General features: G+C 32.1%; 2 protein-coding genes across 7 annotated transcripts in view; both read right to left on the bottom strand.

The window, feature by feature from the left end:
• The window catches only part of LOC142324020 (multiple inositol polyphosphate phosphatase 1-like), a 68,316-nt gene extending 64,874 nt beyond the window's left edge, over positions 1–3,442 (bottom strand). Inside the window, exon 1 of the mRNA XM_075364586.1 lies at positions 3,121–3,442. Within this exon, the coding sequence (XP_075220701.1) occupies positions 3,121–3,340 (220 nt within the window). The 5' untranslated portion in view covers positions 3,341–3,442. The remainder of the gene's footprint in view (positions 1–3,120) is intronic.
• A 4,494-nt stretch (positions 3,443–7,936) lies between these two features.
• Positions 7,937–18,893, bottom strand: part of LOC142324019 (FGGY carbohydrate kinase domain-containing protein) — a 49,720-nt gene continuing 38,763 nt past the window's right edge. For 5 of the 6 annotated variants that reach the window (XM_075364580.1, XM_075364581.1, XM_075364582.1 and 2 more), the window contains exons 10-11: positions 11,535–11,815; positions 7,937–8,234 (exon numbers count right to left, since the gene is read on the bottom strand). In XM_075364580.1, coding sequence (XP_075220695.1) covers positions 8,156–8,234; positions 11,535–11,815 — 360 coding nt within the window. In that variant the 3' untranslated portion in view covers positions 7,937–8,155. Of the gene's footprint in view, positions 8,235–11,534; positions 11,816–14,326; positions 14,498–18,893 lie in introns of those variants that run through there. The other variant, XM_075364584.1, reaches the window with a different exon arrangement.

Raw genomic sequence — 18,893 nt, 5'->3', positions numbered from 1 at the left:
TTTCCTATAAGGAACTGTACATATGTACTTCCGTTGACATAGTCAGTACCAACCACCAGATTCAAACTATTCTTGATATACAAGTTCATCGGTAAGATGCGGAGAATGTTATGACTACTGTTTTAAAAGAAACAGACGACATTGCAATATATTTTAATGTTATATAACTGCCACTCGCACTGCTGGCCAAGAGAATCAATCATCCAGCCAAAAATCCATCCAAATTTTGGAGAAGGTCTCTAATAATTCCTTTCTTGGAGTCATATTATCATAATACGAGGGTTATTTTTTTTTCAAGATCCGATCGGTCACAAACTCAAAACCACAGTGAAAATAAAAGATTTGTAACAAGTACTTACATAGTTACGCTATTTCTCTACATAGTCGCAACTCCAATTTAGACATTTGTCATAGCGTGGTACCAACTTTCCAATATCCTCATCATAGAACGGAGCCGCCTGTGTTTTCAGCCATGTTTCTACGCTGGTCTGCAGCTCGATGTCTGTGCCAAAATGTTGTCCTCCTAGCCAGCATTTCATGTGAGCAAAGAGGTGAAAATCGGATGGAGCTAAGTCCGGGCTGTATGGTGGGTGATCAAACACTTCCCAAAACGCTGCAGGAGCTTCTTTGTTATGGCTGCAGTGTGCTGCCCCGAGCATTGTCATGGAGAAAGACAATGCCTGATGACAACATTCCTCTCTGCTTATTCTGAATTGCCCTTCGTAGACGTTGAAGAGTCACACAGTATGAGGCTACAGTGATGGTTATACCACGTTCCATGAATTCCACCAAGAGAACTCCATTCCGGTCCCAGAACACAGTAGTCATACACTTTCTGTTGGAGAAGGTTCGCTTAAACTTCTTTGGTTTACTGGGAGAATGAGAATGCATCCATTGTTTGGATTGTTCTTTTGTATTTTCAGTTTCGAAATGGACCCATGTCTCGTCCCCTTTGACAATTTTGTTCAAAAAATCTTCTTCTTCATTGTGGTAGCGCTGGAGAAACATTAGGGAGGCGTCCATTCTCATTGTTTTGTGATGGTTGGACAGCATGTTAGGAACCCACCTCGCACACAGTTTGTGGTACTGAAGTCTCTCACTCACAATGGTGTAGAGCTGACCTTGAAATTTCAGGAAACGAATCACTCAGTACAGAAATTGTGAACCGACAATTTTCTCGAATTGCCTCACCACTTGTTCAACAAGATCATCAGTTGACACTCACTTCCTTCCCTGATCGCCTGCATCATGAACATCTGTACGTTCTGCTTTAAAGTCCCTGCACCACTGTCGCATTTTGCTGTCACTCATTGAAGTTTCACCGTACACATTACTTTTTCGTCTATGAATTTCAGCTCCATTAAATCCCTCAGCCTGAAGAAATCAAATTACCGCACGCACTTCACACTTGGCGGGAGATGCTATTGTTGTAGACATGTTTACGTGCTAGCTGCATGTCCAGAACTAAACAAGTGATGCAGCGTGATTGAAGGCCATACTAGAGACGCTGCACAACACATATGCCCAAAGATTCATCTGATTTTTGCGTAGGTTTTTATTTCACGACCGATCAGACCTTGAAAAAAAATAACCCTCGTATCTTTAGAATTCAGATTTTTTGCAGGCAAATCACCTGCATTTTCATTGATAAATTTCCATCCAAGTAATATGAGAGGTGTTTCACTGGTGGACTGGAGTGAAAGTACTTCCTCTTATGCAACTTTCTACAAGTTAGAAGGCATTGAAAGAAAAACGGAATTGTGGTTCAAAATGTTGAATGAGGTACAGGAAGTGCCAGATATAGTTGAGGTTTTGAAAGGAGTGAATTTTTTTTTCCAGCTATTAGAAAGGCTCTGCTGTTATTGCTTTTAGAACCTTGCACAGTAAGTACTATTGTCTTAAAACTTCATGATATTTACAATTCATAATTGTTTCATTTATACTGGATTCTGTTTGTTTTGAAATTGAATAACATTTAAAAAAATAATTAATCATTACTTCCTGAAATTTTGTACCTGAAATTTTGTTTGTAAGTAGTACGTGAGCATTGCGACTGTTAATGCAAACTTAATTATGGCTGTGGTTATTAACAAAAAGAGACAACCAGAAGTAATGGTAATTAACAACTATGAAAATACCACTGAATCGTCCGACACAAAAGATTTAATGGTTCTTACTACTAACAATTTGTTTTAGCTGTTAAAGAATGTAGACTGACATTTTCATTAAATTTGAATACTTTCTATTAAAAATAAAACAGTTAGATATGTTTGAAGAAAAAAACATTAATTGCAATATCAACAAAATTACACCACATGTGTAGTTATTACACAAGCCCAGCTCAGTGTTGTCAGTTTTATAAAAATAGTTTTAGTTTACTTAACCACTGAATTTTATCTTTTTGCTGTTAACCGTGTTTCTTATCATATTTTATTAACAAGGAAAAAATGAGATGTAAGAAAAGATACCAGAACTTGCTGGAAATATAACCCAAGACATCTGGAAGGCAACATACTAAGATTACACCAGCAGCTTGGCCTGTTGGCTTTAAAATGAATTAAGTATATAAATACGAACATATGTTGTTCATAAGTGTTTTACATAACGCTTTATTAATGGTCTATTAGTAATCAGTACATCTCTTTTAGTATTTCTCTTTTTTCTTTAATACAAAATCTGGTTCACTGGTTACTACTTAATGTTCTCATCAACTGTGTTTTGAAATTTAATAGATTAAACTTTTGTCCTGAGATGATGTTCAATTAAAAATCTGTAATTCTGATCACATAATATGAGACATCTTATAACATGCTGTCCTCAGTTTGGTAAAAAAGGGCATTCCTTGATGTCCTAAAGAAATTAATAATAGGTTAAAATATTTAATTTAGCTTTAGAGGGAAAGACAGAAGGTAAAAATTGAAAAAAAAAAATGAGAATGCCCATACCAGATTGGAAATATATCATTTAGTTGGTACTTTGAGGTTAAAACTAATTAATAATTAAGGTTATTACAGAGTGAAAATTATAATAAAAATGAAAAAAAAATTATATATTATTATTAAATTATTTTATATTATACTGAAAAAATTTTAAATTATATTAAAATGAGAATAAACATACCTGGAAACTGAAATTGTTTTGTAGATAAATTGCCAACAAATTTATATGGAGTAGCTGAGCCAGAAAATTTTAAAGCATCTTTACTAACAACGTAACACATTTTTGAAGATGTATCAAATGAAAAATTATAATTTTCAAAACTTAAAGAAAATACTGAGTAATAAAATAAGTTTATAACAAAATAAAATTTATAATTATTTTTAAAAATAAAACTAAACATTTTGTTAAATAATTAAACAATAAATAAAATACATTAAATAATTCATACAAAAGTAAAATTATGAATGGAAGAATTGTATATAATTATATGTGATGAAATAACAATAGACATGTGAAATCAACTGACAAATGTTTAGTTAATGAACACATATGTTCATAATGTTAATATCATACCCCGCTACACGTTGATTAGAAAAGAAATAATTACCATAACTATAAAAAAAAGAATAAATTTAATTTTACAACACGTAATTTTATTAAGATGCAACAATGCATTTTTGAAACATAATAAAATTTTACTTCAATTAAATATAAAATCTGCATTAACAAATAATAAGATTCTAATAAAAAATTAAAATGCAATAACTTCAGTAATATTTTTAAAAGACGTACACCAAAAATGAATTTAAAATACTAAGTATAATAAGTTTTATTGTAAAGTATAATATACTTTATAATACTTTCCAGGGACATTTAATAACTTATTAAAAAATGCTTCCATGTTATCTGCTTAACAACTACCATTTAATACACTGCATGTGTTTAATCTGTTTCTCTTTGCTATTTGATTAATTCTCTTTTCTTATACATTTGCACTACACAATGCTTTCTTGATCATAATTACACATCTTTTCTTTCCTGGATATAGCTCTATTGCTGCTAGCTACAGCAGTAAATACATAAGGAAGTACAGGGAATGTCAAAAATTCTGGGTATCAAGGGGGTTTTTGCAAAGGCCCTTTTAATCTACGGAACAAAAAAAGTCATAACGATTTCCACAATTTATGTATGTAAGTGTGTTGGCCAGTATTATTTAATATTTCTGGACTGACTCAACAAACCCTTCAAAAATAGCTTAAAAAATCTCTATGTGGAGAGGGAGGAATAATAGCATTAAATGTTGGATAAAATTAAAAAAGTGGAAGAGGAAGTCTTCAAAGTTTTTAATCTTTACTTTTTGATGATCATAAAAAATTGACCTTCAGTGTGGTGAAAGTAGTTATTAAATTATTTAAAATTCCAAAGTTTTAAATCTATCAGATTTAGGGTAGGGTGAACATATTTTTAACATTATTTCTTAATATTTTTACCTCATACCTTGAACATCTTTAACCAAAAAAGTTGAAATTTGGCACATTAATATTTGGCTAATAATTCCAAGCTTTGGTCTGATTTTCAACTCCACTGCACAAAAAGGCATCACATTTTTTTTCCCCTGACAGTCTCTGAGAGAGTGTTGGCCAAACTTAAGGGACTGAATCACGACATCAAAGAAAACAAAAAAAGTTTAAGTGGACAAATGCCCTATCTCATTTAATTTTTGCCGCCATTTCATGTTTTTTTTCAATAAAATGTGATAGGTAAAGAAGGGATAGTAGATATTTTAATGAAATTTGGTGTACATGTACAACAACAATCCATCAACAAGTACAAAATAAATATACAATTGTGAGAAAACAAAATTGCCAGACTGCATAATTTTTGCTATCTACTATTAACAACTACTGTTAAACAAAGATGGTACACCAATATATAATACGAAAGGTAAAGTCGATAGATGGGTGGAATATATTGAAGAGTTATACGGAGGAAATGAATTAGAAAATGGTGTTATAGAGGAAGAAGAGGAAGTTGAGGGGGATGAAATGGGAGAAACAATACTGAGATCTGAATTTAAGAGAGCATTAAAAGATTTAAATGGCAGAAAAGCTCCTGGAATAGACGGAATACCTGTAGAATTACTGCGCAGTGCAGGTGAGGAAGCGATTGATAGATTATACAAACTGGAGTGTAATATTTACGAAAAAGGGGAAGTTCCGTCAGAATTCAAAAAGAATGTTATAGTCATGATACCAAAGAAAAAAGGAGCAGATAAATGTGAAAATACAGAACAATTAGTTTAACTAGTCATGCATCAAAAATCTTAACTAGAATTCTATACAGAAGAATTGAGAGGAGAGTGGAAGAAGTGTTAGGAGAAGACCAATTTGGTTTCAGGAAAAGTATAGGGACAAGGGAAGCAATTTTAGGCCTCAGATTAATAGTAGAAGGAAGATTAAAGAAAAACAAACCAACATACTTGGCGTTTATAGACCTAGAAAATGCATTCGATAACGTAGACTGGAATAAAATGTTCAGCATTTTATAAAAAATTAGGGTTCAAATACAGAGATAGAAGAACAATTGCTAACATGTACAGGAATCAAGCAGCAACAGTAATAATTGAAGAACATAAGAAAGAAGCCGTAATAAGAAAGGGAATCCGACAAGGATGTTCCCCATCTCCGTTACTTTTTAATCTTTACATGGAACTAGCAGTTAATGATGTTAAAGAACAATTTAGATTCGGAGTAACAGTACAAGGTGAAAAGATAAAGATGCTACGATTTGCTGATGATATAGTAATTCTAGCCGAGAGTAAAAAGGATTTAGAAGAAACAATGAACGGCATAGATGAAGTCCTACGCAAGAACTATCGCATGAAAATAAACAAGTACAAAACAAAAGTAATGAAATGTAGTAGAAATAACAAAGATGGACCACTGAATGTGAATATAGGAGGAGAAAAGATTATAAAGGTACAAGAATTTTGTTATTTGGGAAGTAGAATTACTAAAGATGGACAAAGCAGGAGCGATATAAAATGACGAATAGCACAAGCGAAACGAGCCTTCAGTCAGAAATATAATTTGTTTATATCAAAAATTAATTTAAATGTCAGGAAAAAATTTTTGAAAGTATATGTTCGGAGTGTCGCTTTATATGGAAGTGAAGCTTGGACAATCAAAGTATCTGAGAAGAAAAGATTAGAAGCTTTTGAAATGTGGTGCTATAGGAGAATGTTAAAAATCAGATGGGTGGGTAAAGTGACAAATGAAGAGGTATTGCGGCAAATAGATGAAGAAAGAAGCATTTGGAAAAATATAGTTAAAAGAAGAGACAGACTTATAGGCCACATACTAAGGCATCCTGGAATAGTCGCTTTAATATTGGAAGGACAGGTAGAAGGAAAAAATTGTATAGGCAGGCCACATTTGGAATATGTAAAACAAATTGTTAGGGATGTAGGATGTAGAGGGTATACTGAAATGAAATGACTAGCACTAGATAGGGAATCTTGGAGAGCTGCATCAAACCAGTCAAATGACTGAAGACAAAAAAAAACTCCTAACAATTCAAACGTATCTCATATTTATAAAGTGATTAGAAAAAATATGGTTATTTTGTTTACAAAAAAATGTTTTCATATTTTATCTAATAAAAACTAAATTTAATTAAACTAATATTTATGTTACTATTAATGATTAAAAAAAATGTCTTATGGAATTTTCAAAGGTAAAATTTTTCAACTTATTCATTTTGTACATGTTGTTGGATATAAATCAAATTTCATTAAAATATCTCAACCCTTTCTTAAGATTGTAATGTTTATTTTTAAAAAAACAAAATTGTGGACAATGAGAAAATGATGTGAGATAGGCAATTTGTCCATGTAAATCCTTTTTCGTTTATTCTGAGGTAGGTTCTAAATCAGATCCATAAGTTTGACCAAAACTGATGTCCCATCTTCTATTATTTGCTGGACTATCTATAACTATACAGGCTATAGCTATGGTGATTGATCAAAATTTTAGGGAATGATGATTTTTGAAAATCTTGATGTTTCATGACACTCCAATCTAAACACAAAAAAAAAACCTTGGAAAATTCTAGAAGGATGGTTGTACATACATTCGTACATTTCTAGGTCGGCCTGTATTTTCATAAATATCTCAGGGCTTCTAGAAATAAAATTGAAATTTTGCTTAAGTATTTCTATATATGGGGCATTGATACCATTAAATTTTGAACTTAATTGGACAAAGGGATAAAGTTTAAGGATTACTATAACCTTGCAAAACACAGAAAAAATATTTTTCTAAATAAGCCCACCAAGGGGATATGGCCATATCCAAAATAATTGTTCTTTAGATTTTGAATTAATATTTCTAAACCAGCTTAACCATTAAGAACCAAATTCGGCTAAAGGATTTATGTATGTGAGATCATTATTGAATTAATTTTTAAAGACAAGGGTAAGGTGCATTAATTTTTACATAAGGTAAATATTGCAACATTTGGTGCCCCTCAACCATCTAGTGAAATATCATCAGAATCTCTAGGAACACTGCATAGAAAACAATTCTAAAATCATTTACTAAATCTGTCATTTAAAATCATTTTCTATTTATATTTTATAACTGATTTGATCGACTTAATATTAATAGTCACTAATATTTAAAAACCCAGTGGCAATTTGAAATAAAAAACTGTCAAAGGCAAACTCGGGAAAGTTATGCAACCTTCTGTTGGCTTTTTATAATTTTAGCTGAGACATCAAAATCTTGACAGGTATTTGTAAGAACCATTATTTAAAAATCAATTAAAATAGATTCAAATGCTATTAGATATAATTAAACCGACATAATAATTTCTGTAGCACATTGATATGCTATAAAATCCATTTTTCACAATAAAAAGAAATGATTAGACAGAGGGTGGTAATTTCCCATGTGTTAATACAGGAATAATAAATAAATGATTCCAAAAAATAAAATTATAAAACACAAAAAAGTTTTTGTTTAAATTTAGTGTACATACATTTTTATTACATACAAATATAATATCAATATACTAACAACATAAAAATTAAAACACTACAATAATGTTAAATAATGGAATGGTTAAAATACAATATTAATGTTTAAACATTAAGTAAAATGCTGTAAGTATTATTAAGAAATTAACAATTAATCTATTAAATTCTTAATAACGATTATGAATCCATAATTCTTTTATATGCTTTCTGATCATCTAACATGCGTACAAATACTTCATATTTCTTCTTATGGAACCTAAAAAAAGAAAAGATTAAAATAATTAACTGGTGTAAAAAAAAAATTAACAATTTATTGTTTATTTGATTCTGATGCATCTCATATTCCAGGAATAAATGGATTTCAGTCTTGTTGGGACTGTAGGCCCAACAATTACTGAATTTGCTCATAATACAGCAAACACTCTGTGTGCCAAAGCCATAATGTTGTCAGCACAGATTTTGTGAAAAATACCAGAGATGTAATGGGATTTGTTCTCATCTTCTATGGTTTTTATTCAGTTCTATCATATTAATGTACTTCTGAAATCTTTTAACTATCATTTAAGACTATTATTGATAAATGAAGTGAGATTAAAAAAAATAAGAATTTTAATTTTTATAAAAAATAATTTAGTTGTTAGGTTCATTGTAATCCTTCAGAGATGCTACAAACTTATGCCAGTTTTTCTTCCAATCCTCAAAATATTTGTAGAAAACATTTTTTTGTATAGCTTTATGTTTACATTTATTATTAACAATTTTTTTCTTTATCTCATCTATTATCACAAATAAGTGTTCTTTTAATGTACTCTAAATTATTGAGAACAAGAAAAAATAATCAGTGAATTTGCAGGGTGCCATGTTTATTGAATACAGAGGCTGAAGCTGCAATCTAGTGTAATCTTAATAGTAAAATATGACCTAGAGCATTACCATGATGCAAAATTCAAGAATTGTTTGCCTACATTTGCAGTCACTTTTTTCAGACTGCCAAAGAAAATGATGTAAAATTGCTAAGTAATATTGTTTGTTGATTGAACAACCTTCTGATAAAAACTGAAAATACAAGACCCCATTGAAATCGAAAAAACAGTAAGGAGAACTAACATTTAATTGAACTTGGTATCCTTTTTTTTGTCTTTTTTTGTTCTTCAAGAAGCTTCCTTCTATTGGGTTGAGACTTTCATTTCAAAATCATATCCATACCCCATGTTTCTTGTTATGACATATTTGATTAATTCCAAGTCATTAACCATGTCATCTAAAAATTGTTGAGAATATTTTTTATTCATTTTGTCAAAATGCATATTTTTAACTCAAAATATGGGCGACACAAAAAAATGGGAACTTTTGAAAAATGTAACAAAAAAATTTATTGACAGAAACCTAACCATTACAATTAAAAATATAATATATATAAACATATAAAATTATCAAAATACCTAATAACAGTTTTTGAAAATTAGGTCAGGTAGGTAGATAGTGACCTCCTCTACATATGGAATTTGCCAATCTGCTGTTGAGGTTTCCCATTGCATGCTCTAACATCTCAGGCAGGATGCCAGGAATTTTGTCTTGAAGTGCTCGTTTCAATTCACCCAGTCTTTGGCCAACTCTTAAAGACCATGCTCTTACGGTATCCCCACAAGAAAAAATCACAAACTGACAAATCTGGTGATCTTGGGGGCCAGGGAATGTCGCTGAATAATTCTCATTGAGCTGCTATCGACTGCCTTACAGTGTGAGATGTCGCAACATTCTGTTGAAACCAGGCTTTATGCTGGCGTGCGAAATTGTTCAATGCAGCCGTAAGAAAAGATTGCAGCATGTGAACATACCAATCAGAAATGACAGTCATCATGATTTGCTCCTCATTTTAAAAAAAGTATAATCCAATGACCCCATGTGATAAAACTCCACAGCATACTGTTACCTTGCTGTTGTGTAAAGGGCTTTCATGAACTTCATTAGGGTTCATGGGCTGTCTGCCTAGTAACAATAGTTCTGCTTGTTCACATAACCTGTGAGATGGAAATGTCCCTCATCTGACACCCATAGCTTGTCTAGAAATTGTTTGTCCTCGTTAATATTTGCCATAATTTTTTGACAGAAATCAAAGTGGAACTGGTGATCATTCTCCTTTAGTTCTTGCATGATCTGTAACTTGTAAGGATACAATTTTAAGTTGAAATGAACATTCTCTCAGGACAACCTGAAGGTGACTTGCTTAAGAATTGAACACCATGGGCGTATGACTGAAATGCATACAGCCTCAATATTGTGTGGAGTACAAGCACTTCTTGGTCATCCTTTTTCAGAGCCGATCCAGTCTCTTCAAAAAGTTTTTAATCCACATTTTTATGGATCATGACCTAAACTGTAATGCCATCAGAACTCCCTCTGTGCACCTTACAAACTATCATTGGTTTTGTAAAATTTTTTTTATGGCGAAAGCACACTGTTGACCATTCCACTGCTCCATGATGCCCGAGTGGCAGTTGCCTCTGCATAAAGCAGTGCTGCAAACTGTGTGTGGCTGCCACTATGAATTTCAAAAGTTCCCATTGTTTTGTGCCACCTGTATATACTTCTGGCTAATATACTGCCTATTATATTAATTTAAAAAAGTTTTAAAATTTTATTTTGTGTAACTTCATATTTCTAACTATTGTTAACTGAGTTTAATAAAGATCTGAAATATGCTATATACAGCTAGCATCAGTGAAAAATATCTAAAATTTAAACCTCCACTACTCTCCCTTTTGTAGTGGTGTTTTAACATCAATTTAGTCTTGCTACGCAAAATAAATACAAAATTAAAAGGAAAACAGATTTAATAAAATGGGTGCTAGAACTCAATGTATTAACCACTGAATGTCTATGCACCCGTCAGTTCTTCTCTATTAAAAGTATGAGAAATTTAAAGGCATTTCTAAATGATAACAAATAAAAATTCATTTGGATGAAGTGCTCTAAGTATTTCCTGAAAAAATAATATCTAAAATTTAAACCTCCCACTCCTCTCCCTTCAGTATTGATCTTTCAAGAGTCCAAATGCAGATTTATTCTTACAACACAAATAACTAAAAAATTATAAGGAAATAAGAAAAAGTGAAAATTTACATAATTCAATGTTTTTGAAAAAGGTATCAGGTACTTATGTATTAGCCCATCAACTATAACCATAATGATCCCATAACTTCAAAGTAACATGATCATTAACATAATTTACACATTAAAACTGTAAGCATTATTGCTTATAATTATAGATATAAATTATAAATATAATCTAACCAAACTTAACCTACGCTTGCTAACCTTGTGTTAATTAGTCAAGGTTAGTGAGCAAAGTGAGAGTAAGTTAAGTTTGGTTAAATTATATTTATAAAATAAATATAAATGTTATAAAAGTGGTAATATAATGGATGATATTAACAATAACCCAAAAGTTTGCAATTTATTAGTCGACGGGCTAATACACAAGTACCAAGTATCCATATCAACTACTAAAATCATTATCGTGTTAAATTCTACTTAAAAATGAATTTACACTCACTCAAAAATTTTATTATTTGGTTCTACAACATGAGCAGGACAAGCCATACCACGAACAGCTTGTTGTACAGTAGTAAATTTACCAGCAGCTGTAGCAGCCAACATTGCTGAACCCAATAATACAGATTGTTCTTCTTTTGGTATCAAAACTGTACAGCCGATTACATCAGCATGAGTCTGAACAAATAGTTTGTTCTTAGCTAATCCACCGCATATTAAAACACTATTAATACCTTTATGGCCTGCTTCTTCCAAGGAAAATATTATATGCTTTGTTCCATACTGAAATATATAAAAATAAAGAAGTTAAAAGAACTAACAACAGTATAAGAAAATTGCAAATGCACTAAAGTAAAAAAAAAAAGAAAAAAAAAAAGAATAATAATAACAAATTTCAGTACCAACAAGGTAATAAAAATAAAAACTCATGGTTCTTTCACAAAGGGATTTGTGAAAGAAAGCGTAGTTTCATTAAACTTTGCAATTACATTACATGGATAATTACAACTTACGAGACTGCTATATTTTTGCAGCACCTCATGTTGATTAATCTTCCTTCTTTATTGTTTGTTAATTTTCTTTTATAACTTTACTTCCCAAACTATTTTAACCTTTAAAAAGTAGAGCAGAGCCGTTCTGACATGGTGCTTTTTCCTCTATTTACAGCGATACATCTACTCCCCTCCACAAGCACTGCTATAACTGATTGGCTATACAGAGATAAATGTATTTTTATTCAAAAAGATAGGTCAAATAGTTTTTTATTTCAATTAAAAGTTTTAAATGCTCATAACTCTTGAACCTGTGAACTGATTTACTGCTTTTAAAAATTCAAATTTGCTTTTTCTTTAAGGTTGTAAACTTTGACATATATCCTAAAATATCCAAATTTATCATTTTTTAAAGTTTTCAAATTTATTGTACTGGAAAAAAAATAAAGATATTATTATGATTCATTTAATATTTATTACCTTATTGTAGAAATAGTTCCAATAAAGGATTTTTAACAATATTAATATAAAAATACTACAAATTCTAATTAAGATTTTATTTAATTTTTAAGATTTAAATATCTTAATACTCAACCAATTTTCATTATTAAAATTCCATTACCTTTAAATTTTTCTAAGAATAATTTTGCTTTTTTATAATTAAATTTTATCCCTTCTGCTTTGTAATATGTAAAGAAAAATACTACTTAGATAAAAACATCACTAACAAATGTTTTTGTTTTCATCGCATTGTTTGAGTTACCATCCTATACAAACTTTCTATACATTTACTTTGTTTAACATAGATTATTGCTAGTTATATCAATAACTTAGAGCAATACATTGACTTTTTGAATCATCAATAAGCATTATATTTTATACCTAATTAATTATTCTTTATCATGATCTACTGTCAGCATACTACAAGAGGTTATCTCTAAGTAAAGACCATTTCATTGTAAAAAAACTTTAATCTGAAAACTTTATACACATTTTTTATTGACTCTCTATAAACTCGCCACATGAATTAAGACATTTATCGTAGCGATACACCATCGTCATATTCTTCTGCTGCCAGTCCATTTATGGCCACCGATTAACAGCATTTTTAAGTTCATCATCACCTGTGAAAAATGCTTACCACTCAAAAATTCTTTAATTTCCCAAACAAATGGTAATCAGAAGGAGCAAAGTCTGGACTATATGGTGGGTGATCATAAATTTCCAATCCAAATGTTTTCAGTAAATCACGCGTCGAACCGTCGACGTGCGTTATCGTGCAGCAGGACGACACCGTCGGTCAGCCGCTCACGTCGCCGATTTTGAATGCCACGATGTAATTTACGTAGAACTTCGCAGTAGGCTTCTGCATTTATAGTCGTTCCACGTGAATTAATCACTCAGCAGTATACCAAACCGATCCCAAAGATTGTAGCTATCAGTTTGCGTCCAAATGACTGTGGCTTGACCTTTGTCAATCTGGTTGGTGATTGAGGATGACGCCATTTAACTGTCGTTTTCTCTGCGTGTAATGCGAAATCCATGTTTCATCGTCGGTAACAATTGAACTAAGGAACTCATCACCTTTTTCTGTGTAGCGCATCATAAATTCCAAAGCAGATTCCATTCGTATATTTTTGTGACGTTCCGCCAAGACGTGCGGCACCCAACGTGCACAAACCTTTCTGAAGCCTAAATGGTTATGAACAGTGCGACCGATATCAGCTCTCGAAACATCAGGAAAAAAAAGAGCCACGTCAGAAATCATTGAGCGATGATCTTTTCTGATTTCATCATCGACGCGTTTCAGCAAGTCTTCGGCGATTATAGAGGGCCTCCCCGAACGTTCTTCATGATGCATATTAATTCTGTTATTTCTAAACCTTTCACACCATTTTCGGACGTTTCTTTCATTCATTCATTACATTATCACCAAACACAGTAACCAACTGTCTATGAATTTCTGCCGGCTTAACGTTTTGATGGTTTAAAAAACGTATTACCACGCATTTCACAGTCGGCGGCAACATAGATTTTCCTATTCATTTTATAACGTAATAACTCTCACACATAATCAGATACTATAACGCGACAACTTACAGACAACAATGCAGTGTGTACATTACTAACGTTGCCATGAACGACACGGATTCGCCAACCTTAAGTAGAGAAATTTCCCAGAGATCTTTACTATAGATAGAGCCCTCGTATATATCCAAAATGAGAATTTTTCAATAATTTCAACAATTTTATTACTCTGGGTTTTTTATTTAATTAATGAATTTTTTTACATTTTTCACAAATTCTCCAACTTTCTGAGCCTTTGTCCAATTAGTCCATCTCCAGTTACCATGCAAGGAAGTTTGTTAATTGAATTCAACCAAGATGTCACACATGAATGAAGTGAAACACCAGCCGCTAATCAGAACTTCTCTGATCATATCTTCCATGTGGATTTAAAACATTGGGATAACTTAAAAAAAAAAAATTATTTTAAACAAAATCATATTTTTTGTGCAATTAACAAAAATAAATATATATAATCCATACCAGAAAATATCATAAGTTTAAATATTTATTATTTTTTTAATTACATTTAATACAATAAGTGTTTAGAAAGTAGCAACTATTGGAAAAAAAATTATTACGTACAAGATGAAAATACATCCTTAAACTACTTTTCTACATAGCCACCAAATAAACTGAGATACTTGTGATATCTGTGGATGAGTTTTTGTATTCTATCAAAAAATCCTGCCATCTGGTTATTCAGCTGCTTAGTAATATCTTCCTGGAGCCCCTTCTCTTCATCAAAGGGCTTAGTTGCTAGCCAGTTTTTCATATGAGGGAACAAATGGTAGTTGCTTCGTGCCAGATCTAGGCTATATGCAGGAAGATCAAAAATTTTCCATTCCAACTTTCCCAAAAGTTCTTGAGTATGAACAGTGTGCACATGTGTATTGTCATGGATGAGGAAAATCTCAAAAGTCAACATGCCACATTGGTTGTTTTGGATTGCTCTCCATAACTTCTTTGGGGTGTTAAAATACACTTCTGCATTATTATAGCACCATGCTCCATGAATTCAACAAAAATGTTTTAGAAAACAGTAACCGTCAGTTTCTTGCTGACAGTACTTTACTATATTTTCAGTTTGTTTTTTTTGAGAATGTGTGTGTGACTCCTCCATAGATTGTTAAAGCGTGGATTACTGTAAATCTTTTCATCAAACTTCACTACCAGTTCGTCAGATAGAACACTAAGTCGCTCAAATCGATTTTCATTATGAACATTTGAGCGGCTATTTTTAAACATGATACACCACAGCTCACTGCAGCTTCACATCATTCCCGTAAACATTATATTTAGTTGATGATAAATCCCAATGGGTTTGTAGTTTTTTGCCAAAAGAAATTTAATAACCAATTTCACTTCACAATTGGCAGATCTTCTACAGCAGTACTCATTTTAAACACTTGTAAAAAAATCAACAAGATGCATCATAATCTTTCACGTAGTACAGCTCAATGCATAACGAGTCAGACTAGCAATGACCAGCAAGATGGCTCCACTGCCCACACTCGGTAAAAAAACAGCAAAGCATAGATCAATTTCTTTATATCCCTTGTACATGAAATGAAAATGTTAAAGATACATATTTTTATATTCATTCATTCATAGTGTTCTGCCATTTGGGCAGGTCCTGTCACTGCTGCTGCTCTCCACCTTTTTCTATCCTTTGCTAACTTCTTTGTTTCCATAATCCCATCAATCACCTGAAATCTCTTCTTTCCTTTTCCTTTCCTTCCATTCACCAAGCCTTCTATTTCATCCACTAATACCTTCCCATTAACCTTCCCTTCATACAATGTCCTAGCCAGTTTATTTTCTTATATTCAATCACATTTAGCATTTTCCTCTTAGGTATTGCTTCAAAGGATGAGATGAAATAACAATTTTGTAGCATGTGAAAATGCTATGCCTGACCAGGATTCAAACCCAGGGCCTCCGAATGAAAGGCCGAGAGACTATCAATCGTGTCACAAAGGATATCATTCTGCACCACACTCAAATGTCAAAAGCCTCAATTCATTTTCAGTCTGCCTTTCTCATAGTCCATGTTTCAGCTCCAGCATGCACCAACTTTTAAATAAAAGGTTTCATTAATCTCTTCCTTAACACTAAGTTTAGTTTTCTATATACCAGTCTTCCCTTCTTATTAAATACTTTCTTACTTCTTGATATTCTTGTTTTAATTTCTACTGTGCAAGTCAGGTCATCAGTTAAAAAGCTGCCATGTACTGAAATTTCTTCACCTGCATTAAAACTTCATTTCCTATCTTAAGCTCAATCATCTTCTCCTTTCCACCTAATACCATGCATTTTGACTTCTTTTTGTTTAATCCTCAAACCCTGACTTTCGCAAGCTTCATTTAAATCATCAAACACTTCATTTAGTTTACTTGGACTCTCCACCAGTGCCGCCATTTCATCAGCAAAACATACGTATACATTCTATTCTTCTTCTCCCGATCTTTGTTCCCCTTTTCACATTCAGACAGCATTAAATTATTTCTTCCAGATATGTACTAAACAGTGTTAGTGACATACAACATCCCTGCCTCACTCCCTTTCCAATCCCTATTCTTCCTGTCATTTCATCTCCTACCCTCAATTTTATTCCCTAGTTTTACTAGATAACTCTTTTATTAGGTGCCTCTTTCCAGTCAACTACATTTTTTTGCAAAACTAGCAGTAATTTATCCCATCTAACTCTGTCAAACACATTTTCTATGTCAACAAATGCAACATACCCTCTCTGCTTCCTTTCCATGTATCTCTCACCTATTACTGTTAGCAGACCTGTAACATCCCTTGTTCCAACACCTCTTCTAAACCCATATTGTTCTTCCTCAATACTGCCATCCAATTTATTGTATATCCTCTTATTTAGAACCCTTAATAGTACCTCAGCTGCATGTGATATTAGGCTAATGTTTTACACACCTCTTTTCATTTCTTTTCTTTTCTACTGGTACTATTATTGTATCCTGTAAGTCCTCTGGCCACTTTCCTTCCTCAAATATTCCATTACAGAGATCTAGTAATAACAATTCTCCTGTCTTTTTATTTCCTACTTTTAATTAAGTTTTCCCCATCCTTTGCCTCTATCTGATAGACTTTCTTCCACCATTTCTCTTTAAAAACTATTTCTGATGCTTTTTTATACATTAGCTGATATCTCCCTTCTTTTTCAAAATTTTCTATCACTGCACATTTTTCCTTGAACCAATTTCCCTTAGCTTTCTCAGTTTCTCTTCTAGATTCATTATCACCTTTCTATATTTCCTTTTACCTTCTTCTGCTTGTATATTTTTATATTAAGTAAAAAATACTTATTTCACACAATAAAAAAAAATGTTTCATAGATTAACAAACTTATCTCAAATAATAAATAATACTTTAGTTTTTCTTACTTTTATTTTTTAATACTTAGCCCTCTCACAGTACCAGTAAGTTCCAAATACAAAGTTCCTCTTCAGAATTAATAAAAATCCTTCCTTTTTAACTTAATAAAGTTTATTTTTTCAAAATGTTTAATCAAATATATATATATATATATATATATAAATAATATTATTTATATGTTATTACGAGGTCTGTAAATAAAGTAATGAGACTGGTTCAGAAAAACGTTTTATTTACAATCCAATTATCCATGGACTCATCACTTTTGAAATAGTTCCCTTGGGAAGTCATGCAACACTTTAAATGGTTTTCGCACTCTTCATAGCAGTGTTGGAACTCAGAAACCAGAATATCCTTCAGATGGTCGGTTACATTTTTTTAGTGTTTTCTACCTGTTCCAAAATGTCTGAGATGTTTTTTTTAATTCGGGAACAGGAAAAAGTCACAGGGATTCAAATCAGGTGAATAAGGAGGTTGAGGAACTACAGGAGTGTTTTTCTTTGCCAAAAATTCATTAATTGAGAGTACAGTGTGACAAGGTGCATTGTCATAACAAGCATGCAGTTGTCTTTGATGGCTGGTTTCACACGGTAAACATATTGATTTACTGTCTGTCCTGTAGGAAAAAACTCCTTATGGAAAATGCCATTACTATCGAAGAAACAAATGTGCATGGTTTTAATTTTAGATTTGCTTATTTTTGCTTTTTTGGGATGTGGTGAGTTTGAAGTGTGCCACTCCTTGCTCTGGTGTTTTGTACTCAAATATCCAACATTCATCACCAGTAATAACATTTTTTAGAGAATCAGAATCAGTTTCAATTCACCCTAAAAGATTGCAGCACACTTCCACCTTGTTTTTTTTATGTTCAACAGTGAGGTTTTTTGGACTGTCAAAATGTTTATGGTCTGTGGTTTGATTCAAATTCAATTGCTCTGCAATCATTATGACAGTTAATTACCAGTCGTACCATATCAAGTCTCTAATTCACTCAACATTGTCATCACTTTTTTATGTTAACGGTCTTCCAGAGCATGGATCATCCGCAACTGATTCCTGGCCATGTGAAAATGCTTTAAACCACCTAAAAACTTAAGCTAGTGACACAGCGTCATCTCCATATGCCCTTTTCAATTTTGAAAAAGTTTCAGTAGCATTCTCACAGAGTTTAACACAAAACTTGATTGCACAATGTTGCTCATAATTAGTATCATTCATTTTTGTAACACAACAAAAACTCATTTTATGAAAAGTTTGTTTACATCTCATGTGGCAACAATAGACTAAAAATATTAATACCAAACATAAATCAGCTGTTCATATAACCATATATTTACTAGTAACTTTACAGTGTTGCCACTCTGGCTGCCAAAAAAAAAACTAGTCTTATTACTTTATTT

Source organism: Lycorma delicatula, chromosome 4 (genome assembly GCF_047948215.1).
Source record: "Lycorma delicatula isolate Av1 chromosome 4, ASM4794821v1, whole genome shotgun sequence".
Taxonomy (NCBI): domain Eukaryota; kingdom Metazoa; phylum Arthropoda; class Insecta; order Hemiptera; family Fulgoridae; genus Lycorma; species Lycorma delicatula.
Note: the sequence above shows the minus strand (reverse complement) of the source record. Positions and strands in the feature narration are given on the sequence as shown.